The sequence below is a fragment of the Plectrocnemia conspersa genome, unplaced genomic scaffold (genome assembly GCF_051122295.1).
Source record: "Plectrocnemia conspersa isolate PC_06_02 unplaced genomic scaffold, ASM5112229v1 ptg000012l, whole genome shotgun sequence".
Lineage (NCBI taxonomy): Eukaryota > Metazoa > Arthropoda > Insecta > Trichoptera > Polycentropodidae > Plectrocnemia > Plectrocnemia conspersa.
The window spans coordinates 7,353,190-7,381,066 of NW_028277176.1; the positions used below are offsets into that span (position 1 = coordinate 7,353,190).

At 27.4% G+C, this 27,877-nt stretch overlaps 1 protein-coding gene across 4 annotated transcripts; it reads right to left on the bottom strand.

Annotated features, from left to right (window-relative positions):
- Window positions 1-1,411: 1,411 nt before the first annotated feature.
- spz5 (spatzle 5 Toll-1 receptor) lies at window positions 1,412-27,607 on the bottom strand. 4 transcript variants are annotated; one of them, XM_088200342.1, is made up of 7 exons: window positions 27,512-27,607; window positions 23,704-23,924; window positions 10,368-10,531; window positions 9,698-10,065; window positions 5,020-5,506; window positions 2,690-3,013; window positions 1,412-2,280 (listed from the first exon to the last, which is right to left on the bottom strand). In XM_088200342.1, the coding sequence occupies exons 2-7, from the start codon at window positions 23,740-23,742 to the stop codon at window positions 2,106-2,108; spliced, it is 1,557 nt and encodes a 518-aa protein (XP_088056468.1). In that variant the 5' UTR covers window positions 23,743-23,924; window positions 27,512-27,607; the 3' UTR covers window positions 1,412-2,105. The 4 variants fall into 4 exon arrangements, with proteins under 4 accessions (XP_088056468.1, XP_088056467.1, XP_088056466.1 ...); XM_088200341.1 differs by having other exon boundaries at window positions 27,530-27,578; XM_088200340.1 differs by having other exon boundaries at window positions 27,524-27,578.
- Window positions 27,608-27,877: the final 270 nt, after the last annotated feature.

Below are 27,877 nucleotides of genomic sequence, written 5' to 3' on the forward strand. Positions count from 1 at the left end.
TAAAAGCACACATTTCAATGCTTTTCAATCTTTAGCCAAATGTATTAAAATTAGCTCCTAATATTTTTATTTAATTTTTACTTTAGTTGCATTTTTTAAGATTTTAACATCTCTATTAAACTGTACTTTTCTTTTCAATTATATATTTAAAATTACACATTCTTAAACAATAAAAATAATTTATTTTTTTAGAAGTATTTTTAAAGATTAATAATCATCTGGTAGTTTCAATAATAACTCTTTTTACTTAACAAAGAACAATGGTTTGAATTTATAACAATAAATATTAGAGATCGGCAGAACACCCAAAATTGCACAATAACCACACAGACTATATATTACAGTCATAAATTACCACAAAACCTATTTAACTATTATCTTCTAATTCTTTATTAAGGATATTGTGCCAGTTGTAGAACATTAGTTTTACTGTATTCACAAGATACTAGACAAAGTATACTTCATCTAGTATCTTGTGAAAAGAAAGAATTTGACGGGATAACTGCTTATAAGCATTCTTTCTTTTTGTTTGAATCTAAGTGGAAAAGCACAGCATAAACTCTGAAAATTGGTTGTCCTATTACTTTGTTATTTGTCTTCAAAAGATTTTGCCTTTTCTAAAACGACACATGAGTCAAATACCCCTTGCCTTTTCAAAATAATACATAAGTCAATCAATATGACAGAAATTTATTTAAGGGATGAATACTTCTTTCGTGATTAATTTTATGATTCAACGTCACGAGTGTAGTATCTAAAATATTTATAAATGCTGACATATGAAAATAAAACGATAAAAACATAGTCTATGGTGAACTGGTGAAGGTTGATTCTATAAAGGAATTGTACGCATGATAAATTTAAATAATAGAAAACTATGTAAACACAGTTTCGATTGCAACAATCTAAAGAATTAAATATAATTTAAAATCGAGCGTTCTATATGCAAAAAAATTGCTTAGTATAAAAACCAAAATATACACCTCAATTATTATTCTGGTCGTAACATATTCATTGACAAATGGTAATTATAATAAATAATAAAGAATATCTTAACAGTTTTTGAACGAAGGATACGCGAAAAACATCGATGCAATATTTTAACGATTATGTAGAATTACATTAAAAAAACAACACAGTAAAAAACAATATTAATGAACGAATTGAATATTGTTGTATTTTATAAAAAACAGATTGTGTTTTAAATCCACTTCCCGTATTTGATATTTTTAAAATTACTATATACGAAGACATATAATAAATATTTTAAGCCAAGTGTGAAACCACAAATAAAATATTTTAACTTTAGATCGTTATAAGCAGATGTGGTTGTTTATTTATTAATTTATTTACATGAATATCCTCCAAAGTATATTGAATTAAAAAACATTTGTTTGATTAAAAAAAATAATGATAAAATAGTTTTCCTTTATTAATTTACAAAAAATTCACATCGATTGACAGCAATGAAATAAAAATAATTATTACAAATAACACAATAATTGGGTAATAAAAATATTTCTATAATACGAAGACATCTAGTGACATATTTTGTAACTTTTTAAAAATAAAATATTAATAATGAATTACGTTCATAGATGGCAGTGAAATTATATAAAAATAAAAATAATAAATCAACATTTCTATATTGTGGTTGCAAAATAGGTGTCAAAACAACACATCTAATCGACACACATATTAATCACATGTGCATATGTATACTAACACGCTTTATATAATTTAACAATATGCCTTACAACAAATCTTAAAATCTATTAGGATTCACGTTCGATTAAATCGATAGTATATTTTAAAAATATTTTTCATTCCAAAAATTTAGCATTTTTTTGATACACATAAATATATAAAATCGTATAATTTTGTAAAAACATACACAATAAGTACAACGTATGAATATTGTCAATAATAAATTAATCCTAAGGATGACTTTAAAATTATAAAAAAAAACATACACTGTTGACTATATACAACATCAAAAATGGTAACCAATATAATTTTTAATTAAATACATCTATGAGTTGCTGGTTTATTTTAAAGTAAAATCATAGTCTTAAACGTTTTTTATTCAATGGTGTAGTGTAGATTTATGTTTGGTTATTGGATATTGTACATAAACAACAACTGGGGAACCAAAAGATATCCGTATACAACCTCTGGCCGCCTTGGTCGAGTGCCACTAATCTCTTCTGTACATATCTCTGTTCGCAACGAGATACGTAACCAAGAGGCAGTGAACATATACCATCACATTGTTGCGATCTGAAAGAAGCAAAAATTAAAATAAATAATATTTAAATCAAACCTAAATATACTCTCTTCAGAAATCACAGTTAGTAGGCAGCATTTATCAAATGCATTTCATTGTTCCACTTTCGATGAATAAGCAATGTAGTTTTTATAAAAACATGTATGTTTGAGAATAACGATTATTTTGACTGTTAAAAGTATTGTTTCTGTATTTATTTTTATTGCTATATCCAGCTTAAAAAAAAATTAAATAAAAATATTATATGTATTGCTAAGAATTTCATTAAAGTAAAATAGAATTGTTTTAAATATAAAAATGAGTGATAATCATATCAACTATATATATTGCGAAATAAATTTAAATATTATTTATGAATATTGACTGATTGTGATTTCTAAATCGAGTATAATTAATACTTACACGCATATTTCACTCTTAACCAGTTGAGAATACGAACTATCCATAGTTTCCCCCATGTTAACTACGTACATCCAATTGCCTTGTTTGTTAAGGGCAGCTCTAGGCGTTATGTATTGAGATCTAGTTGGGCAGAGTTGATCACCAGAATTGGGTGATGATTGTCTTTTATTTCGGCTTGATAGTGTTATGCTGTCTAAGAATGGGTATTTTTTATTGTCTGGCACTCTGATGTTGCTCCGTTTCGATATATTGTGTTTTTTTAATTCATTGCTGTCAAACGTTTTGGTCTTGGGTGTATTTGAATGGTGTTCGGGGGCTGTTGTCCTGTAAAATAGACAAATCATTGCTTGTATCATTATAAATATTAATAGCTATTCTATAATCACTAAGAATATATAATTGCTTAGGCAATATCAATACTAATTTAATTAGAAATTTTGAAAAACCCAACTATCTTTAACTTGTATGTTAAGAATAATTAGTTATGGTCATTAGGCGAATAACTGGTTTTACCAATATAATCAACAATATTTACAGCCTAATTTTATTTAGAGCCGAGAACCGAAGCAGCTGCTTCCCATTTTATGTCAAGTCTGAAATCCAGAATTCAACCCGATCTTTATAAATGATTGGAATTTTAACATTAATTTTGTATTTTATTATATATCATAATAATTATTTAATTAATTAATTGTGGGGGTCTTATTCTTGAAACTCGCGTTAATGACTGTGACCAATAATGATCATTCATCAATAAGACAATAGACAAGACAATAGTGTAAAGGATGGGACCACACAAATGCCATCGTTATGACTAGAAAAAAGGGTTTCACATAAATAACACGCAATTCTTCTATGCATTGAATGAATATTTCTTTGTTACGAAACGGTCACGAATAAAAATATATCACCGGAAGACTAAAGTCACAACATTTCCGTTGCACAATTTGACCTCGGAGATGTCTATCAAGCAAATGTCACTTTCTAAAGGCGTGTAGATATTTCGTTGTTCTAAGAAGCGAGTGCAACAATTGTCTGGTTGATTGCTGCATGGTTGTGATTCATCAGCGAGTTTTGCAACCCTTAATACTTAATGCTGGTCTCCAATGGAGACTTTGCAGATTTGTTCCGCCTGGCAGACACGCTCCTGCGACAGAGAAGCGAGGATACGGCCTGAACATGATAATCGCAGCATAGAGGAACTGACCTCCAGACACTATCGCTGCCACCTACAAGACCTCTGAGGATCTTCCATGGATATCATCCCTCCGTCAGCTTCTCCACAACTGCTCGGAGAATAACTATCTCGCCCATCATAGTTTGTCGCAATATTTTAAAATAAATGAAATTCTTACTAGTTTCAAATAATTTAAAATAATTTTTCAGCAGATATGATATTAGTTTTTAACTATTAAAATTAATTTTTAATTTATATTTTCATAAATCTAGTTTAATGTACTGCGTTGCGTATTAGCCATTGAAGTGCCCTCTGAAGAGTTTGTTTTTTGTGATTGTTAATAATTTTGTGAATAATAGTTTCAAAAAAGCAATGTAACAATTGTTTATAAACAGTTTTTTCTACAAAAAAATATATAAGATTTTTCATATACTTGATATAAAATAATTATTTTAATTAACTCAACTTGCATTTCTTTTAACAAAAAAAAATAATGGTATTGTAATATACTTTACCGCGAAAATTGTTAGTAATTGTAAAAATAAATTGAATTTTAATTAATAAAAAGTTTGCTATTTAATTGATCTCAAACTTATGTACGTCACCGATTTATTTTTATATCAAATGCATAGTTATTTAATTATAACTTATTATAATCGTGCAACAAGTTTTGAACAGCTTGAGATTTAGTAGCACTGCAACTTTCCAGCTGCCTTGTCAATGCAATATTATTCTTTTGTGTTTTAAAGGCACCAGACGGCCGTTTTTTATGTATTAGGCGATGCTAAATCCTCGGATTTTTGTTTATTGCGCTTTTAACGCGTATATGCGATGAGTCTTTTCTCATGATCTATGCAATAAGGGCCGACTACTCAACCGGATGGTCCCCGTATTTCATTAAAGTGACAATTTTTAGATGCTTTTTAATAAATATGACACTTTAATTTAAAAAAATATATAGGTTGTTGAAATGTCTATTTGTCCATTATCATTACCATCACTAGATTTTCTTTTCTAAGCAACTTATTATTTATTTTTAAAGCTACATTTTATTCGGCTTCAATCTATTCTACACTATTTTTGGAGCCTTTCAGCATAATAGCATTTCATAATGATCCAGGAAGCAATTTAAAGTAATAAAATGGATACTCACCGCTTCCACCAATCGTTCGGGTCGTACGGCGTCACAGGCGGGGGTACAAATTCGCTGATCGTATATTGCTGTTGCTGCTTGCCTGAATCTGCAGACCAGCCAGCCTGCCCATGCCCGCCAGGTATTGGGGTCTTGTAATGCGTACTTGCCGGGTCTCTGGGGGGCGCGCTGTAATACGGGCTTGGCCCATTATTATCGTAATACTCCGAATGAGGACCGAAAGTGTTACGATGAAAGTTTTGATTGATTGAATATGAAGGTGTCGTCTTCGACGGCGTTTCGAAATATGAGTTACCGCGCCAAAAGTCTGTACTGTACTGATCCAAATGAATACCACTACGCAGGGTGCCCTGATAAATGTCGACACCCTTGTCGCTCAGGCTAATGTTAGACACCTTTGGGGGCAAATAGGAATCGTGTGATGGTAAATATGGCTGCGGTTGAGGTCGCTGTTGATGACGACTCGGTGGGTAGTAACCGGTGGGACCTACATGGGATGTTTAACTCATTAGTACCAAAATAAGACATTGCGGACACACGCTGCTAACCCTCATTTTCCGACAGCCATTTAAATATAATTTTGTACAATGGATTAGACCGAATCCAGCCACCGATTATTTACACTATTTATATACATCTCTTCCTATGCTATTTCATATATGTATATCTATGATACAGGTGCGTTAAATTTATATTTTATAAGATTACCCCATCAGGTGCTGATTTGTGCAATTTTGTGATTCAACCATACTTATCTATCTAATCGATATAATCTAGTTTAATAATGTTATTAAGAAGTGAAGAAATAAATATTTATAATTAGAGTAAAAATAAGCATAAATAGGTAAAGAAGCAAGATGAAAAATGATTATGATTAGGAAAAAGATGAGAGATGAAAACTACCATGAGACTCAAAATTATTATTTGTGGTACAAAGATGCACTTAGAAATAGATGTGACACTAAACCAACACGATAAACGAATGACTGTTACTTGAAATGTTCATATCTGTACCGAATTAGTTATTATGATATAATTTTAATTCTGGTTGATCATCACAGATTAGATTTTCATTTGCCTTATCTCGCAATTAATAATACAAATCATGCCAAGTCGCACATTTAAGATATTAAGAAATCTTTAAAATTGAACTACTTCGAGTCATAGAAAATATATATGTAATATCAAATACACTAAATTAATATTGTTGCTCCCTATCATATGAATAATATACAAAAGTACGAAAATAGTCTGTTTAACTGAGTTGAACATTTCATTAATAAATTATATTTTTATAGTATTCATTTTATTTTAAATTACTATACAAAAATTTGCACTTAATTTTTGCCACAAAGATTTCACGTTTATTTCAAATCAATTTTTTTAAATAGAGCAAAAAGTTACCTATGATATTGAGTATATTTATATTCATTGTCAAATAACTAGTAACTAATACTTTAAAGGCCTGGGTTCAAATACTTTGAACCTAATATTTTTATGGGGATTTTTATATTCTTATAATTACGATCAAATATACCTAATTCGGTTTTCCTAGATTTTTAATATTTTACGTATTACAATCTTGATGAATAAACAGAAATAAATAAATATAACTGAATTATAAAACTAGATTTATTAAAATCGAAAAATTAAATAATTTGATATAAAAAAAAAGTATTTTTAACAAAATTAATTATATTTGTAATTCATATATACATGAGTATGAAAAAATAAATTAATATAATAAAAATTACACTATTTTAATATATATTTTTATGATTTAACTTTAAATTAATATAAATAAAAATGAAATAAATTATGATGCAACACTGTACAAAGATTTTGCACTCAATTTTTTCCAATAAGATTTGAAATTTTCTTTTAGATGTAATCGATTTTTTTAGTTATAGCAAAACATGGTAAATTAATATACATAGTCAAGCATATAAAGCAATGACTAATACCTGAAAGATCTGGGTTCGAATCCTATATGAAACCTAACGTTTTTCAATTTATATTGTGTTTGAGAGAAAGTGATATTATATGATTTTAATTTAGATTGAACGTCACAATTTAGGTTTTCGTTTATTTTTTTAATTTTACAGATTAATATATACATATTTGTATATTATCAATGTAATATAATTTTATTAAAAATGCTTAGCAATTTTTATATAAAAAAATCATATTTTTTTATTTAATAAATCCAACTCAACTATATATATTTTTAAAATAATATTTAAATTTAATTTAAAATATATATATATCTGAGTTTTAAGGCTTTAGATTAAAAATATAGATTTATTAAATATAAAAATGTGATTTTTAATATAAAATTTGCTAAGCATATTTAACAAAATTATATTATATTACTAATTTACAAGAGTACAATAATAGTTTTAAAAAAAATTTGCATTTTATTTTTGCAACAAAGGTAAGAAAAATCGAATAACACGTAAAATTTCATTGTACTATTTTTTTTATTAAATCGAATTTTTAGATATAGAAAAACATAATCTAAAATAGATAGTAAATTAATATACATATTCATATAAGTCAGTGACAAATACCTGAAAGGCTAGGGTTCGAATCTTATATGGCAAGTTCAAGTCGATCACGAAACAACGTATCAAAATATTCACAGTTGATAATCGTGTCTGTCATCTATATAAATTATTATCTAAGCAAATTGTTAGAGATATTTTATCGTAGTTGAATTGCATAATTGCATATAAATATTTAATTGCTAGTTATGTATTTTCTCAAACGGATTTTTAATTAATAATAATTTATTGTAGATTATGAGTAATCTAAAAAAGACAAGAACTTATTTTATTTTTTGTCATGCTTTAATTGTTTCTTTTTGATATGTGAGGTTTTTGGTGATTAAAATATCAATCAAAAGAACGATTTTAATATCTATCAAAACAATATGTAGCGTTATTAATAGTGAAAATCTACCTAAGGTCTTATTTCCGATGCTAGTAGCGAGTTTAGTGGTGGGGAGGTAGAGGGAAAAAAGGCTCGTGTGGAAAGTGGGAAGAGAATCAGCCTGTTTCCAGTTCGCTTTGCCCGCTGTGGCCTAGTAGCTGTGTGTCATGCTGTCCCGGGTAAATGTATATACCGCGTATTATATTGCTAGATGTATATAATGTGCATATAATGTTCATGAATAGTAATACAAAAAAGACAAAAATGTATCATTTCCATTAAGAGTTAATCTGTTTTTTTGTTCATAGTATAAAATAAATATTAGTGTTTTATATATGGTATTTTAATTGCATTTACCAGAAAAAGGAAATTTGGAATGCCATTTCAACACGTTAAACTTTAATTTGATAATTCTAATAATAGTGAAATAAGGAAGAAGAAATTGCAAGAACTAAAATCTAGAATTATTATGCAACAATATGTTTTCAAAGCCAATTGAGCACTCTTTTCAAGCGAGATATCATATATATAAAAAAATACTAATCATTTTCCAATAAGAAAATTGTTGAGAAAATCTTGTGGAATCACTTCAAAAACTATTCAAAATACAGTTATAAGACGCATAGAAAAAAACAGCAAAAATGTATATGAACATTTTTTTATTTTCGTTACGATTGGATTTCGGTGATATTGATTAATAACTAGTTTTTATTAAAATGGTTTTCACAGATTTTTTACTAAATATTACCCGTTGAGAATAAATATCTGATTTTATTGATTTCGTAGAAGAAATGAAAGTACAAATTTCACATTAAAGCAAACACAGAATCGATAAAAAGATAAAAAAGGCAATATCAATTTAGTGTTTTTTTTTTATGATTATTCATAAGTATTTTCTACTTTACTATAAATTTATTTATAATCCTTTCGCCCTCTTTTTGTTATCGATTAGCCCAGAGGGTTTAAATATGCTTAATATTTCGGGAATTTGATAGGTAGCTCGTTTTTTTTATCTAAGAATTTGATCCAGACAACAAGTAAGTTGGCAACTCCTTATGTATTTTAATTTTTATTGTATATAATTATAATTCTGGTCCAATATCACAGATTAGGTTTTCCTAAATTTTTCTAATCTTACGGATTAATTCTACCGTGATTAATTATAAAAATAAATATATAGTTAAGTTTCATATTATAAATATGATTTTTTTAATAAAAGGTAAATGTTTTATTTATAAATTGCTCAGAATTTTTTACTGAAGTAATATTTTTTGTTGTGAAGGTAATCATCATTGAACATTATATTCAGTGTAAAATTTAATTATGTTTTTAAAGAAAAAGCTATAACGAAAAGTCGATAAACAATGCAATCGATGTAACATATCATAAAAATCAAACTATTAATGAAATGTCCAATTCAGTTAGACAGACTTTTAGTGATTTTTTGCAATTAAAATTAAAAGTTTATAAATTATATTAATAAAAGTAGGAACAATAGTTTCTATACTATTATTTTTCAACCAGTACCTCAATATATAATATGTTTAAGAATAATATTAAAAAATCGACACAAATACATATATGTAAGTGCTTCTTATGTGCCACTGAGTAAATAAAATCATTTTGAGTCAAATGGTTAATTAATTAGTCGGTAACACTTTGCGTCGGTCCGTTGGTATTGCGAAAAATAAAAGTTAGCGTGTTAAAAAGATAGCTCAAAGAACATATCGATAATGGTGGAACATACCACTTGTCGGTGGTAGTGTGTTTCCTTTGTTCTGTACGAAAAATTGTTGACCTTGATACCCTCCCTGACCGTGATACTGTCCATTCCCGGTATATTGTACATTGGGATGATATTGCTCCTGGCCATGGTGCTCCTGTCCTTGCGGCTGTGATGGGATTATGGGTTGCTGCGGTAGCAATGGTTGCTTTGACACGTAAGAAGGCTTTTCTGTCACCAGGCTAATACCTTGAATACCACTCAACGAATGCGGTCCATACGCATAGGGGCCCTGAGATGGACGAGTGGCACTAAAATCATCCCTGGTTTCGTCACTAAGCAATGTGGACAAGTCGTACTCGCCCTTGTCGACCAGAAGTCTTATGAGATCGCTGAAACATTGAAAAACATATGAGGTTGTCCATGATCAAACATTGATATTCATCTCTTGTTGTCAAGGAGAACAGTCGATTGTCGATGCACGATATGTCTAAAAAATGTTAATCGGTTTAAACGACCGCAACTAAAAATCAGCAATGTCCTCCAGGGATATTAAGACATATTTATGCAATGAAGCTCAATTGCCATGCATGGCGTTGTGCCACATAAAGCATGGCAATATCATCGATTAAGATGGCGTACGATTTTTGATTATCAAATAGTAAGAAAGGTCAGTGTTGAGTTGAATGCTTACTTAGGATAATGATCCAGATTTTCACAGTATGTATAACCAGGAGCGGCACAGGCTGGAGTCCTGCCAGGAGGAGCTGGTACAAAAGCGCAATCTTCTCCATACTCTCCATGTGCACATTTTCTTCCACTGTTGCAAGGATCGATCAGGTACACCAGGAGAGTTATCTGAAAGCAAATGTAAAAATGTTGCAGTAAGACTCGTACCATTTTTATTCTAAGTCTTGGTAAGTCTGATTTAAGCGTTTAATATGGATGTAGTGTTTCGAACGTGCAACATTCGAGTTTGCTCACGAACTCAATGTCTCTGGCGAAAGCGACTTCGCGGAATATTTTATTGTATCTCGCACTTTAAACGGTATGTGCGATCAAGTTGTTTTTTTTTTATTTGCGACATCCAAAATCGTTTCGCAATGTCGCTCTAAGCCTAAAACGAAAAGTGTTAAGTAACCAGATTGATGAGACCAATTTAAAACGGTTCAGTAATCCAATTGTAAAATAATGAATTCACTTTAAGCCTTTGCACTTATGAAAAGCTCAATAAAAGATTATCATTGTTGATTAAATTAAAAGAGTATACTATCCCTAAGGCATCTTTAGTAAAGCCGCTTGTTAAACAGTGCTTGTGAATGTTAAAAGCAAAATACACACACAATGTTAACTTTAAAGTAGATATATACAATAACAATAGTGTAGAAAAATTAATACATCGGCTTACAATTAAATAGCAACACATATATATATATATAGCTCTTGGTACATAAGAGTCCAATTTTTTGTCAAAATTTATTACTTATTTTTTACACCCCTTTGAAAACAATAATACCTTATACACTTTTAGGTTAGAAAATATTTTAGAATATTAAATAACAATTCAATAATTTTTCAGATTTTTTGCCAAAAAGATAAGATTACTACCTTTCTGTAAAAATATAAAATTTATTCATCTGAGTTGAATCTGATATTCGAAACGACATCTGTTCATGTGATTTAAAAATACTGTATATACAATATTGTATGTACCTTTATTGATAAGCAAGGTTCAACTAAGGTTTCGCATAATTTATTTTAATATATTTTTAATTAATAGATTGCCTGAAAAATCAACTTATTTTAAAAATTAGTAGAAAAATCATTATTCACCTTTTATGCTGTGTTTCAAGGCTTAATAAATGTATATATTTATCGAGCAAACAAAAATAAAGCAATATTATTTTAACTTTTTCTGAACGTTTATATATTTTAAGAGTCAATTTGCCATAAATACATACTCTGCGCAAGCATTGCATAATTCTTATCTAAGTTATATAAATACATCCAAGTATGATCGATGAATATTCAGTGATTATAACAACATTGTTGCGATAATAACAATATTTGCCATTTTTGCACACAAAACGGTTTTCAAAGGTTAAATAATAATAATTTTAAAGACAAACGTAAACTTAATCATAATTTATGTGCATAATTTTTGCTGAGATCTAAACACACGATGGTTAAATATATAAGTATTTTTTTTTATAGATAATCAAATATATAAACGACATTCAAAGTTGTGAAATAATATTTTTTCTAAATAATAAACGTACTTAGATAATAACAGCTTTCTATTAAACGAAGAAATTAATATGATCACGAAATGAAAATGTCTATTTAAAAGGTCAACCTTGATCGAGAAACATATCGTTTTATGGATTAGTTTGTGACCTCGGTTCATCTAAAAGATTTAATGCTACTTTCGCTACTTTTTATACGTACCTTTCACTGGTAAAAAAATAAGATTTCGCCGGCAGCTTCACGAACACTTATTTCTACAATTTCTGTGCAAAGTTCACATGTCAAATCAAGAAGAGTTCAATCATTGACACGATTCGCTTGAAGCCAACTGTAGGTAAACATTTATTTAACGTTTACTTACAAAAATTGTTAAGTAAGTGAGTTTATTTATTTATTGTAAATAAAAATAAATTGTGTCCTTAAATTAATACAAATTATATTTTAAGTGGCAAATTATATTCAGCAATAAATCATGTCGAGCACAAGTATAATTCTATTGTTACAAAGAATATATGCATCTAAAAAATCGTAAAGACATATTTTTTGTAAGTATAATTAATTTTTATCATTTAAATTTTATATTTTATGACTATCATTGCGTATTTTTATTATCTAAATTAGTGAGCTTTCGCTACCTTGAAAGTTTAGGTTTAAAAAACAAGTGACTTATAACCAAAGATCATCAATCAATCATTTTTTTGTTAATGGACAGTTGTCACTTCAAATGCGGTTTTTATTTAGGCTAGGGCAAAAATTTGATCTTTGAAATTCCGCTTTGAAAAGGTAATCAATAGCATTAATTTATTTGTATAGGCATAATAACTATTAATAATACAAATATATATTATTTATATTATAATTTTCGCTATTCCGCCATCATTTTTATGATATTCAACTAAGTAATAAGATTAAACTACTTTCCAACCCAATAGAATGTAGCTCAAATTTTAATTTTACTAAAAGAAGGAAAATAACCAGATAATATTGCCTTAATATTATTAGAAAAAATACTATTAAAAATAATTAAATTTAAATTAATTAATAATTAATAAATCCATAAAAAAACATATTTGTCAAAATATGTCATTTCAGTGAAATCATATCGAAATACATTTTCTCTAATAGAAATATATTTTTACCAGTGAAAATATAATTTATCTGACAGATGCTAGTAAAATTATATGATTTAAATTTTACATATGTAGTAATATATACATTTACATACGATGTGTAAATGTTACATACAGTAAATGTGTATTTTTCAGTGAAAAGTCTAATCATCTTTTTATTGAGTAAAAACATATTTCTATTAGCGAAAATATAAATTAACTGATTGGCGCTAGTGAAATTATATGTTGCTCTAAAATGTCTATGAAATTCAATTTGACAGTTGCGAAACGTCCATTTGCTGTTTAAACCCAAACCTAACCCAATGAAAGTTCTAAAACTAATTATAATATAGTCAAGTCCAAAATTAAGCTAAATCATGTTTGGGAAAAAATAAGCGGATAAAGAAGTACAAACAGATGACACATCTTTCATATTTCATCATATATATTAGTCTATGAAGGTATATTCAAACCACTTCTGATATAAAAGAGTTGGTCAAAGTATATATAAACCGAATTTTGGTCAATAGGAGGGTGCAAAAACAATTATCACTTCTCAGAAGTCAAAAATTCACGTCAAAAGCAATAAAATCGTGTCGGCGCCGGCGCAGTGGGAACGCTCGGTAACGAGCGTTCCCACTGTGACGGCGACGGCACGATTTTATTGCTTTTGACGTGGATTTTTGGCTTCTGAGAAGGGATAATTGTTTTTTGTGCCCTTCTATTGGTCAAAATTCGGTTTTTATGTTTTTCATTTAATTTGTAATATTATTATAAAATTCGTATTATGAATGGTAAATTACACTGCGACAGCGCCAACATAATTTCATTGCTTTTGACGTGAATTTTTAACTTCTGAGAAGATAATATTATATTTTGTGCTCCTCTTTTTTTGTGATCACTTATCCTAAGCCATAATATTATTTAAAATAGACTTAATATTAATTAAAAATAACTGAGCATTTGACGTGAATTATAAACAAGGATTCTAAACTTTTAATTTGATCAGAAAAATGCATGTCATTTAATGAAATACTATGAATTTTAATGGAACGAAAACAACTGACTGGCCAACTTTTGCCCCCCACTAAAAAAATATTAAATGACGTCTCTGCAAAACTACAGGCGTAAAGTAGAAACATATTCAGTAAAAAAGAGTAATTTGGCTAGAACAAATTGTAGCAATAATTTCTACTTTTCCTTGGTAAGGTAAAATAAATAAATGTACAGAAATATTAATAAAAAAAAAATGATACCACAATATATACCGATATCAATATGCTAGAATTAAATATTACATATAATTAAAGGTTTATAATTATTTTAATTATTTATTAAGAAGGTGTTGTGTGAAAAAATATTATTATGAATTATTCATGAATAATTAATAAATCTAAAAGTAATATATATTTCGCTGCACTGCCAATTATATGCATCATAAAAACTTGGATGAGAGGGTAAATCAGATTATTTAAATTAGATCCCTGCAGTACTCTATTACGAGCAAAACACACGTCAGAGTTCATTACAAACTTTCGGTAGACTACGTTTACCTGGATTTCAGTGTTTAGTGCTCCCTATTCTAGCGCTGGTTCACTAAAGCCTACCGACATTGATTATGAATATATTGTGTAAAATTATATTAAACAATTTAGCAGGTGTCAAAGACTGTCAGTGACTTGCATAAAACATTCAATTCTCAACGCTTTTTGTGGACTAAATTGACGCTTAAAAAAATGTAATCTAGTGGTTGAAGATTAAACAATCTGATTTCCTCAGGAAAAACGCATCACTAAATATAATCATCAGAACGAAAGTCAAATTTCATTTAACGATGAGGTAACGATTCACAATTACACGGTTGAAAGTAATAATATATAATAGAATCGTTTATGGACTTCGAGCGTCGAGTGTTGACTTTCGGTTTCGCATTCGGTATGTGGAACGGCGTGCGTCTTCTTGAGGTCAGAGATGAACACCAGACACACAGAGAGACGGATCTAGTTCTTGTGGATCAGTGCGGTTGTTGCGTCACTGTTGCACAAGTTCATTGTTATGCGATGGGCGCAAATTTTTTGGTTGGCTAAGTAATAAAAATTCGCATTCGCTGCGAATAGACAAACGCGAATCCGGGATCGTTCGACTTGCTTATGAAAAAAATACGCATGTGTATGTTTAAAAAAATGTTAATTGTAGAGTGTATGTAATGTTTGATTGTTTTGAATGTAAGGTCAAGATTTAATTAGAATGTATGAAAAGACACGGAAAAATATTCAGCAAGGAAACGCAATTAAAATTAATATTTATATAAAATTAAGGAGATTCATAATTTATTTTTAATTTTAAAATAATGTAAATGGTAGAATATATTTTTTAATTGTGTAATAACATTAAAAAGTTTATGTGCATATCTCATGCCATAGAAAATAGTTTAATTCAAACCATTTATATAGAGATAAACGATTACAAGGTAAACTTAAAAAAATTTAAAGATGTATCGCAAACAATAAAAATGGGCCAATTTAACAACCTTCTAAAAATTGTTTTTTATTTTAATTTTGTGACTTATAATAATTTGTTATGGTATGAGATTTGTTTTATTTTTTTTTGACACAGCAATAAAAAATAAATGAGTTATATTCTGAAGCAAAAAGTTTTCTAAATTATTGAATTTCTATAGTCATAAAACATAGTTCATATACAGCCTTGGCCATAATAATGGGGCACCTCTTAAAATGGCGTGTTACTCTTTACAAGTGCATAGTCTGAACGAAATATTTTAGCAGGTTGTTTTAACAGTAGTTCTGAGAACTATACAAAGAAATTTGTCGGCTATAATTGCTCACTGAGTCTTGAAAAATATTGTAGGTTAAATTAAGTGACCTTTATGTTCAGTTGCGTGATTTCGGCATTTATTTGTCGCTACAATTTTAACACATTAGTTCACATTAGTTCATGACAAGGTGTCCAAAATGCTTCAAAACGGTTCTTACAAATGAAAATTAATAACTGGAAAAAAAATAAAAGACAACTGTCTAGGAAAATCGAATGTTGGTTCGTGAGTCCCTTAAAAATCGTCGAAAAATGTTATCAAAGCTGGCTGTTGAAGGGCCATCCATTTTTTCGCGGACAGTGACAAGAAAGCTCAACAATGTGTGGCTTTCAGAAATAAATAAAACTCGAAGGTTAGAGTGGCCCGAAAACACCGAGATTGGACCTTTTTATTTCATTTGGTCTGATGAATACAACTTTGAGATAATTTTAAACTAAACATTTTTAATATAAAAAAATATTAAAAACTTGAGCTAAACTAAATTTTTTGAGCAATATTTTTTTTAAGATTTTGGAACCCCTGCCTCGAAAAGTTGGAGAAAAATATCTTATTGATTGCGTAGTACCAAAAGTCAAATGGGCTTGGGTTTCATGGCAACAGCAGGGGTATGAAACCTGTACACTGTAGAGTACGCTCGGTATAAGGATTCCGGTTTGTTATTGTGTGCGTGAACTGTGTGGCTCAAAAGAATATTTAATTTTTTTATTTTAAAAGAAAATTTATGTTTATTTAACATATATACATCTGAGCTAAGTTGGAAATTTCAACGGATAATTAAAAATATAATATATAATCGAAGAAACCAGACATTGATGTCATTAATTAAATATTTGCAAAATTCAAAATCTTTCACTAGTCAAAAAAATAATGAAGTCTTTAGCTATTCTTCAAAAGCAAAAAGATATAAAATGAGGAAAGAAATTATTCGCAGAGAATCCATTGAATAAATTAAAAAATTATCATTGGCGCAACGATAAGAATAATAACTTTTTTAACCCTTACAGAGAATAGTGTAAAAAAACCAACAACGAACGGATTAATGGAAAAATAATTTAAATATTTTAATTCACGGGTAAGAGAACAAATAACTTACTTGATACCAATTAACCCAGATACGCCCAAGAAATTTTGTTCTCTTAAAATTTATTTTATAAATAAAAAAAGAGTGGCACGAGTTTAGTGACCTACCCATGGGACAGTGGGCATATCTGGGTTTTAAACCAATATCAACACAAAATTATTTAAAATAAATTACTAGAGAAGATCGAACTTCTGTGCCACACTGCATTTTAATGACGAATACCAGCGTTGACGAATCAGCGACTGTCCTTAAAAGAGAAAGCGAGACAACGAAGTACACGCTACATCGCTTCTCCCTCTCATATACATGTACACGCACACAATAACAAACCGGAATCATTATCCCGAGCGTACTCTAGTATGAATAGTGAATATTTCAATGTTAGAATCCACTTTAATAGATTCCTACTGGAAAATATTTCCAAGCATAGACCATGCTACCATTCCAGCAAGAAAAGGCTTCAAAAATTCGTCAAAAGGCTTGACGTTTTTATGATAGCCTACACAGTCACTAGACCTAAATATTATAGAGCATTTATAACCAAAATTTGGTTGCAAAGATTGCCCAGTACAATTTCAAACCCAAAATTAAGCTGCGAGAAAAATTGCAGATGGAATGGAGAAAATTGTTTCCGTCTACCCGCAAGTCATTAGTTGACAGTATGCCAAATAGGGTTGCAGCTGTAATTATAGCTAAGGGTGGACTTACTATTGTATATATTAAAAATAAGTTTAAAATAAACATATTAAACAACCTTAGTTGTTTTTTATTTATATTTTTACGATTTTATTGAGGTGCCCCATTATTATGGCCATGTCTTTGTATATATCAATATGTATTTATCTGTACATTCTCTTAAAATAAGATACTTCAAGTCAAACAAATTAAATCTATTAACAGTAAATACTCACTCTACCATTATGTTTTTATTTATTAAAGATTACTATTTTTGATTGTCCAATAAATCATTACTGCTAATAAAAATATGGTAAAATTATAGCCAAAGAGCAAAAATCCAATTTTTGTTGAAACTTATTTTTAGATATTATACTTCATAATTTAAGTGATATATTTTAAAAAGCTGCTGTTTTTAGAACATGGCTTCCAATATATATAAAAAAAATATATTTTTTATTTTTACTGATTTTCTATAGCACATATGTATATACATTTAACAATCCTATGGCAAGCTATTTCACAATATATTTTGGAAAGTAAAGAAAAAAGTTTTTGTAACCGTTTGATAACACTGCCTTTATGTTGATCTTACATTATATGTTTAAAATTCATGTAAGTTAAAGGTTCATTCAATGATTTGTTAATTAAAAAATAAACTTTTGCTAAAGTTATTTCTGCTTATCACAATTGCGCTATCATAAATTAATAGCAATATTAAAATAATAAGCTTTATGAACAATATCGAATAGGTTTAAAACAGTTCTAATTTAAAATTATTTTTTAATAAAATGCATCAGAAATATTTTCTATACTTTGCATCCGATTATTAGGAAAAAAAATGTTTTGCGAACTAGTTTTAACATTAGAATGTTTCACACCTTTAGAGAAAATGTCACAAGCACACAATTAGTTATGTAATTACACCTTGCAATGCATACTCGATTATCTTTCCAAACCAACGATAACAAATCGCGTGCACAACGCACCCTCCATCCTAAACCAATTACGTCTGTTACAAAATTCGCATAATCAATTATCGCGATCAACTATAAGTTTCGCCTACGTAAAAAATACACTTTTTGAAAGTTTTATTCATCAAAGACAAAAAAAATGTTTGTACATATGTACATTTCGACCGACCTTTATGATTTATGTATGAGCGACTATATTATGTATGAAGACGAAGATGTTTCGATTTTTCACATCCATTCAAAATATCGGGGACACACTGCGTCACTTTTATTGTGGCAAAAAGAAGAGAAATTTCAATACATACACACCGGCGGTACAATAAAACACTATTAGGTTTTGAACGATAGAATAAAAAAAAACATTGGTCGGTTATTAATCGGCACGTGCGAGTCGGGTTGCGATCAAACCGCGCGTTGAATTCTTTATCGGTAATCTGCGGTTAAAAGTGTCATTTTATAGTTATACTAATATGTGGTTTTGGTTTCCTCTTTGAAAATATTCTGCGTTTGTGTTCTGATGCCAAAAAAACGTGTCGCAATCGAACGCGAAGATTGCACGGTGCTAATTTATGCTTGTGTCTAACGTTCGATGAAAGCAAAAACGGTATTCGGCGAAAGCAAAAAAATATTTTCATATTGTATAATGAAATACAAAGTGAATTATCTTTTTTTATTTATGCATTATAATAATTGGGCAAATACAGATAAAAAAACAACCCTGCAGTTCAAACTAATTAGGAAAATATAAGTTGATACTTATACACAAGCTCATACAGCTTAATTAGCTACAAAAGTGAAGTAAATAACACATTTGTCTACGTAGTATCTATATTTAATTTTCCAGTGATTAATTTAAAACAAAATATTGCTTTTAGTCTGTTTATTTTTAAATGTCAGTGGACAAAATCACAGTTCAATCCCCTGTGATTATTATTATTTTTGCCCTATGATTGGATGTTCACCGGAAGAGATATACCGGTACATGTAAGAGCAGAGAGCAGTATTATTTAGTTGTTCTTAAGATACTGTTGTCAAGATTTGTATCGTATAACTTTAATATTATTTAAAAAATATAAAAAGCTATTTTGCGAATACCGATAGTTCAATTATTGATTCAGATTTTATATTGGCTTTTGTACCAAAAAAGTCTTGCGATTATTAGGTTTTAATAAGCATAAGATGATAACGCAATCATGTTAAGATAAGAAATATATTAAAAATAAATAAGAAGCCATGTCGGTCATCGTAAATTTTAATATATTTTATGCATTTTCACTGAACAAATGTCATTATATGTCAAAGGCCATTATGAAGGTATGTTATAAATCCATTATGATATGACAATAAGCCATTAATATTGAAGTGTATCTTTTGTATTACAATAATATGTCTAAGTAGTCCTTAATATCATATTTAATATGTCATTAACCTAATATTTTTACTTAAGTATAGATAAGGTTACAAAAATGAGGCTGTGAAGCGCAATTTAATTAAAACTGTTTATTTATTCTTTCATGATGGTCAGAAACTTATTTGATTGTTTCGCGAAAATGTAATTAAGTCTTTTGATTTTTACTATCAATTTTTCTAACCAAAATAAAAACAGTAAGCTTTTATATGTTTTGATGAAGCAATCGTAATTGTTATAATTAAACTTTAAATGCTACATATATTAGTAACTTGTTGGAACCGACTAATTAGATATCATGATATTTTGCTTAAGGACCGAATAAATTCTGCACAATGAGATGTAGGGATCTGACTTTTAAAGAATTTGGTAATTAAATAAATTAAATAAAATAATTATTATATAAATAAATGATTTTTTTAAATAAAAATAATAAATAAGTACACCAAATAATATAAAATAAATTGTGAGATTTTAAACCATAATCATTTGCCATTTTTAAGCGACAATAGTTTGATTTAACATAACATTAAAAATTGGCAGAACAATCAGTATTGCAAAATTGCCTCGCAGACTTTTGAAAACCATCAATTACCACGAATACCCAGAAATTACCTTATTAATAAATAATATATATAATTATTTTCATAAGATTAGAAAGTCACACATAGTAATTATAGTTTGAACTATCCTTTGTAATTATTGGACGGTCGCATAAGGTGGATTTGGAGGTGGAGTTAGACCCTAATGCGATTATTCGTCAAAGCTTACCCCAAAGAACATAAAATACACTATGCCACATCACTAATCACTTTCATCACCAACTGAGCATGACCGAACTCTAACCAATTGTCTATCCATTTAGAATCTAAATACAACATTTTTATTTACACATTAAAATAAATTATGCATTTTGTACAATAAACAAATACAATGCAACCAAAAAAATAATATAGGGTTTTTTATAGTTCCATGCAATATTTATTGCCGTACTTTTATAGTACTAGTACTAATTCATAACTCAAACTTTAATTAACTACAAAACAAATTAAAAATAACGATTAAACCTTAATAAAAAAAAGAAATCTGTTGTTTAAAATAGTTTAAGTTAAAACAATTTTTTATTAAGTAAATAAATATATATAAAAAATATATGTAGTGTGAACATTTTATTAAAAGATCTAAGAATTTATAGGATCAATCTTTTAATTAGCGCATATATTTTTTGTCATACCAGACAACCAGATATTAAGTAGCTCCCGATTTTAACTATGTAGATTAAAACACATGAAATAAAATCATTGATATAAAATTTAAGTAAAGTGTTGTAAACTAAACTTTCCATTTAGTTAATTGCATTTAAAATATAAATTTAACATAAAAGTAGGCGTTCTTTACTAGTCTTAAGAATTTGCAATTGAAAAACTTTATATTTTCTTATTGCGTTTTTATAATGCATTAATAATCGATTTATAAATCATGAAGTAACTAATTAAACGACAATTTAGCAGCTCGTCGGTTTTTCCCGAATTTAATCTTAATCAAGATCATAAAAATATCAAGTTGATATCTAATATCAATTAACATTAGTTAAACTTGAACTCTAACGAGCGTCTCATTCATAAATACATAAATGAATATTTACCTATCGATTTTTACAAGGCCAGCGAGTATATTTTTACCAAAAAATATTATTTACTATTAAACTCATTCATGAATTTAAGAAACACAATTCATTCATGTAGTCGAAAAATACATATTTTCATTGTGATTCTCTGTCTGACAAATTTGCATATCCTGTAACGAGAAAGGATTGACCCAAATACTCAGTGTAGGCTTTAAGGTCATAGTCTAGGAATTGTAGGTATGACATTGCTCTGCAATTACGAAATGTCATATTGAAAAAAAAGGATTTCCTATTATATTGTTTATATATTAGTCATGGAGCTATGTTTGATCGTATAAAATAATTTACCTTGATACGCCGAATCGATAACTCAATTACTGTTATAAATAATGCCTTGTCATTATTTCCATTGACAGTTCTACAATTGTTCCGAATCGCCTTGTCACTCTTTCTCAATGACATGTAAATATTTTTTTCATTTAATATCTTCGAGATGGAAACCGTGTATCCGGTGGTGTTCGAAACAATTCGTTCATGGTTCAATTCGATTACTCAAACGCAAACAAGGTCGCAATTTCTCATGGTTGCGAGAATGAAAAGGATGTTTCTTACGAGAACAAATACTCGTCAAAGAGAAAAATGACAGTTTTACTGATAATTATGGGAATATGTTGCAAATGAAAAAGTTACACAATTCATTATTTGTAGGAAGCGTTTAAAAGTTGCGATAGTACGCGCGTTGATATCACCTATATAGCACATACAAGAAAATACTGATATTATATATGATTAAAATTAAGTTAGCAATGTCATTTATTTCCCACTATTAAGATGCATAAGTAATCTTAAAAAGCATCAATTCATTGTCACTGAAGAGACACTACAAAAACAAATAATATTATCATCAATTGTTATAAAAATCTACTGAAAAAATACTAAAACTTTCATTCTCTATTTTTGCTATCCTAATAATAAAAGTGCATTACTCATATTAGGTGCTAAAAAAATATAATAATTTATTGGGTTTTTTGAAGATTAGTCATTTTTTTTATAGCAATCAAATAATTACATTTTGTTTATACATATTTTCATAGAAATCGCAATAACAATTTTTTATATTGTTAACTGTAATTTGACTAATTTTAATATATTGCAATTTAGAAATTGTCGTTATATTCTCTATAATTCGTAACTGATATATTTAATTACAAAACATTAAATTTATAATGAATTATGCTATTAAATATTAAAATTAATACTAGAAATGTACTTTTTTATTTAAAACAATATATGTTAGGTAATCCCGTAATGAAATTCGTTAATTAACTTATAAAGTTCTCAAACATATAAATTATTTAACATCAAATAAGTCCAAAATTGAAATGAAATATAATAATTAATGATTTTATAATCAAAAATAATATTAATAATCTATCTTAAGTAAAAGAATAAATTATATAAATATTTATTAATAAATTTACTAAATTTTTTAACTTAAATCTTAATCTTAAATTAAAATAAATTATTATTGTAAGATATAAAATAGCTATTCCTAAATATTATATTTTTAAATAATTGATAACAATAAAATCTTAATATACTATTAATTGTTAAAATCTATATATTCGTATTTAAAATATAAAAAAACAAAAGTCAAGCAGGTGATTAATGCTTTATAAATATAAATAATACATAAGCAATATATAAAAATTGCATATGAGAGTTTAGAATTTATAAATAAAATTAGAAATTCCCACAATATATTACACATATAAAACTTTTGGAAAGGATTCTAAATAATCAAAATTATCAGATGTAATTTTAAATAGTTTTTACTATTAACTATTAATTAACTTTATTGTTACTAAGGAAGTGTTAAATGCATAAAACGATTTGTATAATTTAACGATTCAAATCCGATTTCAGATATGTAATAAATTATTAATTTCTAAATCGCCTACGCTAACATTTTTTAGCAAAAAATTAATTGTTCATTATACACAATTAAAAAAATACATATTCACAATATAATAATAAACATTTTTTATAAAAATTCACATTGTAAATATAACTCACCAGTAAATATATAATGCGCTTTTTATTTGCCATTGCCATCGTGATATCTTGGTCAAGTTCTTCTCACGAACCGGCGTCGAATGGAACTGTCTCTCGTAAGAGTTGCACTTTTTTCTTCAGTTTATAATGCAAATGTGCGTTTAATAGATCAATTATTTTATTAGCATAACTGAAGCATTGTTCTTATTGTTGGGTCGCCGGCGAGCTTTTAAACACTTCTTCTGTATGGTGTGGAAAACGCACAGATTAGATTTTCACTCGGTACAGGACTTTCGTTCTCACGTCTACATTAAAAATTGGATGACGTGTTTTATACGTATTGTCATTAAAAATAACAATTGTGACAGCATTGAGTTTTTCATAATTAAAACCTTCGTTAATGAATCGTAAAGGCATATTTTCACTAGCCCACGCATCCGTGATCGTTAAGCGACAGTTTATATGAGAATAAGCGCTGTTAGATCGTAAAATGACGATAATGCTTATTTTTATTAGACTACTTAAATAATTTATGTATGAAGCTAACTATTTTATTGTTACTATGTAATAATAAAATATATTCTATTGTTCTGATTAATCAAATGAAAATATATATATTTGAAAAAAGTAAATTCCCTTCGAAACAAAATAAAATGTAAATATATTATTTTTAAATATTCGTTAATAATATTTTCTAGCAGTTTTGGTAAAATAATTCGCTAAAACCTTAATGTTGGATTCTACATAATTATTTTGCATTTTTATATAAAAAAATTAAAATTGTAAATTAAATTGTTATTAATAATCCACAGGGTTTTCTTCCAAATAATACTTTTTATGTCGTAGTTATTTGTATAATATATTGCTGTCGTGTAATAGATTTTATATATATAATTAATTTTTTAACTTAATTATATTATTTAATATTTAATGGATGTTGTTTTTTGTAAGTAAAATACTATAAATGATATAATAAAACTAATAATTTAAATTACTTATTTGAATCATTATAATGACGTCTCATAATCAGCCATAGAAGTGAAAAAAATTAGAATCACAAAAAATGGCACAAGCTAACAAAAACTAACTAAAGAAGTCGACTTTAAATTTAAACTATAAATTAAATAAGAAAATCGACTATGAATTATATATTATTACTTTGCTTAAGCTGATAAAAATAAACTTGGTTTAAAGCAATTTTCTGAAAACAATGTTGACCACAAAAAATATAATATGTTATAAGAACAACAATACTACTTATTTTTCGATTTTAAATTTGAGTTTTTTAGCTTAACTTCTGCTTTTATGAAATATTTCAAATTATTTTTATTATTTTTTTTTTTAAAACACATCAAAAATTTTATCTATAGCCAAATAGATTAGATTAAAATATACTATTGTTCGTAATTGATATTTTCTTGAGCTGTATATTAAAATAAAAAATAATGCTGTTTTTCTAATCTTTAAGGTAATTTTTTATTATATTTTCTTGTTTAGTTTTATATTTTTTAACTTCAGCGTCGTACGTAAAAATTCTTTTTAAGTACGACGCTGAAGTTACTAATTTTAATTTTTTTTTTAGAAAAATTAAGCTAATCAACCTAAATCTAAGTGAATATTAAAAAAATGTTCCTAAAACAGAAACGTGCCGATTTTTAAAATTAAAATCAAAACTAAAAAGTTTAATAACTTTCCTTTATTGTAAAGACTTTTATTCTATCGCTAACATTTAATATAAAATTATTTATGTGTGGAATTACGCGATGATTTTCGTCTTTCTTAGATATCTTAGATTTATTTAAATAAGATCAACTATTAAACATTAAATTTATTTTTTATCTCAATCAAATCTTAATGTTCACATTAGAAATAAGAAAATTTGGTTTTAAAAATGCACAGTATTTTTTCTATCAAAGTTATGTAATAAAATAATGCTCTTGATATTTTTATGCTACCGTCAATTTTATATGCATTACTTCAAATTATCTAATTTTTATGTTAAATTATACGGTAAATTAAAATCTGTATAGCTTCTTAACAAGAAAAAAAACTAATGATTGTATAGGTATTAAAGTATGATAATACATAGTCACACTTAATACAAAATGATAAAAAAACTATCACAAAAAATTAGATATGCTCAAAATAAATAAAGCAATGTTATCTGAAAATAATTTAAAATTAAATAAATCACTACAATAATAATAAATATTGTAGTATTTAAATAATTTTTTTTTATTGTAATGATTTTTGGTAATTTATTTAAAGCATATTTAATTCTTTTTATGTTTTTAAGTATGACATAATTTTTTCAGCATAGAATTTTATTTTAGGGTAATAATTTTAATTACGATGCAAAACTTAAGACACTGCTTACAATAAAAAATGCACATTATTTAACTGAATAAATCAAATTAAAAAAATATTTATTCAAGTAAATATGGTAAAAAACAACAATTTTTGCCGATATCTAAAAAAAACTAAAATCATAAGTAATTACACTAAAAATATATTTCAATACAAAAATAAAAATTTGAAACGCTTTTTTAGTAGTGATTTTAATAAAATTTCTACTTATTATCGAGGTTATTTTGTAATTTTGATAGTTAGATTTTTTGCTTAAAATGTAAAAAGATAATGTCTTTAACTTCCTTTGTAGTATCAAAATATGTTGTTTATTTTATTATTATTTTATTTAATTGCAAAACATGGTTTAAGCACTATGCTTTAAATATATTACGAATTATATTAAAGTATATAATCTATTAGAAAATGTATCATATTGTTTTATTATAGCTAAAAATTAAGAAAATAAAATCATCTACATCTAAAAAAAATTGCGTGTAATTTTACATATAAATCGAACTATTTTATCTTATGCAATGATTTTGTATTATATATTGGCTATGTGATAAAATATATCAAATTTAATTAAATAATATTTTATATTTCTAATCAATTTTTATTCAAAGTTAATGAATAATTTGCGAAAATATATATAATTATTAGTCGTTAATTAAAAAAAATATTTGAACCGAAGCTAGATCTGTAAATTTTTTTCATATAATTTTAATATATCAGTGGGTTTGTTGTGAAAATGTAAATGTAAGACTACTCGATGTAAAATAAATCAGAATTAGTAATAAAATAATATGTACTAGTATGATAATAATAATAAAATGATTGTCTGTTAATAGCTAAAAGTTAAAGATCAATATTTCATATTAAAAAATAATCTCTATTGTTGTAAACAGATTCTCATTTTGTTAATATAAGATAAACACACATTTGCATAATCTAACATTAGTATTGTTGCCAAAATGTAAATATGACTTTTTAATAAGCAATATTAATATTTATTTTGATATAAAAGTCTTCAAATCATGAGCTTAGATTGTGATTTACTATATTGAAAACCATTTAGTGAAACATGTTAGTTTGAATATGATTAGATAGCTTAATAATTTTACATAGTAATGATTACAAGAATTGTTACCAAAATATTTGTTTAATTGAGAATTATATCAGATGGCTTAATATGGTATTTAAAGTGAATTAATAGAAATGTTAAATGTTAGCCATCGTGTTTTAGGATCATGTTTACTGTCTCTATCTATAAGTTTAAAAATGTTTAATTTCTATTAAAAAAATTATATTAACTATGCACAAAACTATTAAGCCATAATTATTTTATTAAGTTAAAATCACTATTTATTTTTATAACGTCACACACGCCCGGCGCTAATTGCTCAAAATGTGAACTTTACTTCTGTCGTAATAATTATAATATTCGAGTGTCGAAAACAGTAGTAGTTACTGTAGTAGTCACTTATGTTATCACTTTTACAGGTGTGTTTCGGCACCTGTCCGCACCGTTCGGCTATCGGTTCGGCACTGACAGGCCGGCGCCACGGGCACAACACTTGTGTTATAAACCTACTTTGGGCTATTTTTTTCTCACAGCGTTTTTCAATTAAAATACTAAAAATATTATTCGAGTATACTCGTAAGTATCTTCGCTGCTTTTTCGCGTTCCGCAACCATGTGAAAATTTGAGACGTAAGCCCAAAAAAAATGGGAATTAAACGCGTGCGTTTCGCAACGGACGCTTTCGGCAATAAAAAAATAGTTGCTCATTTAATAGTATATTAATATTATTTATGAAATATTAAGGTTCATATGATATCTATATTGG

Coding starts and splice junctions, on each gene's coding strand:
- spz5 (XM_088200342.1), bottom strand. CDS start 23,742: ATGGCAATGGCAAATAAAAAGCGCATTATATATTTACTG. Junction 10,066..10,367: donor AATCTGGATCATTATCCTAA/GTAAGCATTCAA, acceptor TCAATGTTTCAG/CGATCTCATAAGACTTCTGG. Junction 5,507..9,697: donor CACACTACCACCGACAAGTG/GTATGTTCCACC, acceptor CATCCCATGTAG/GTCCCACCGGTTACTACCCA.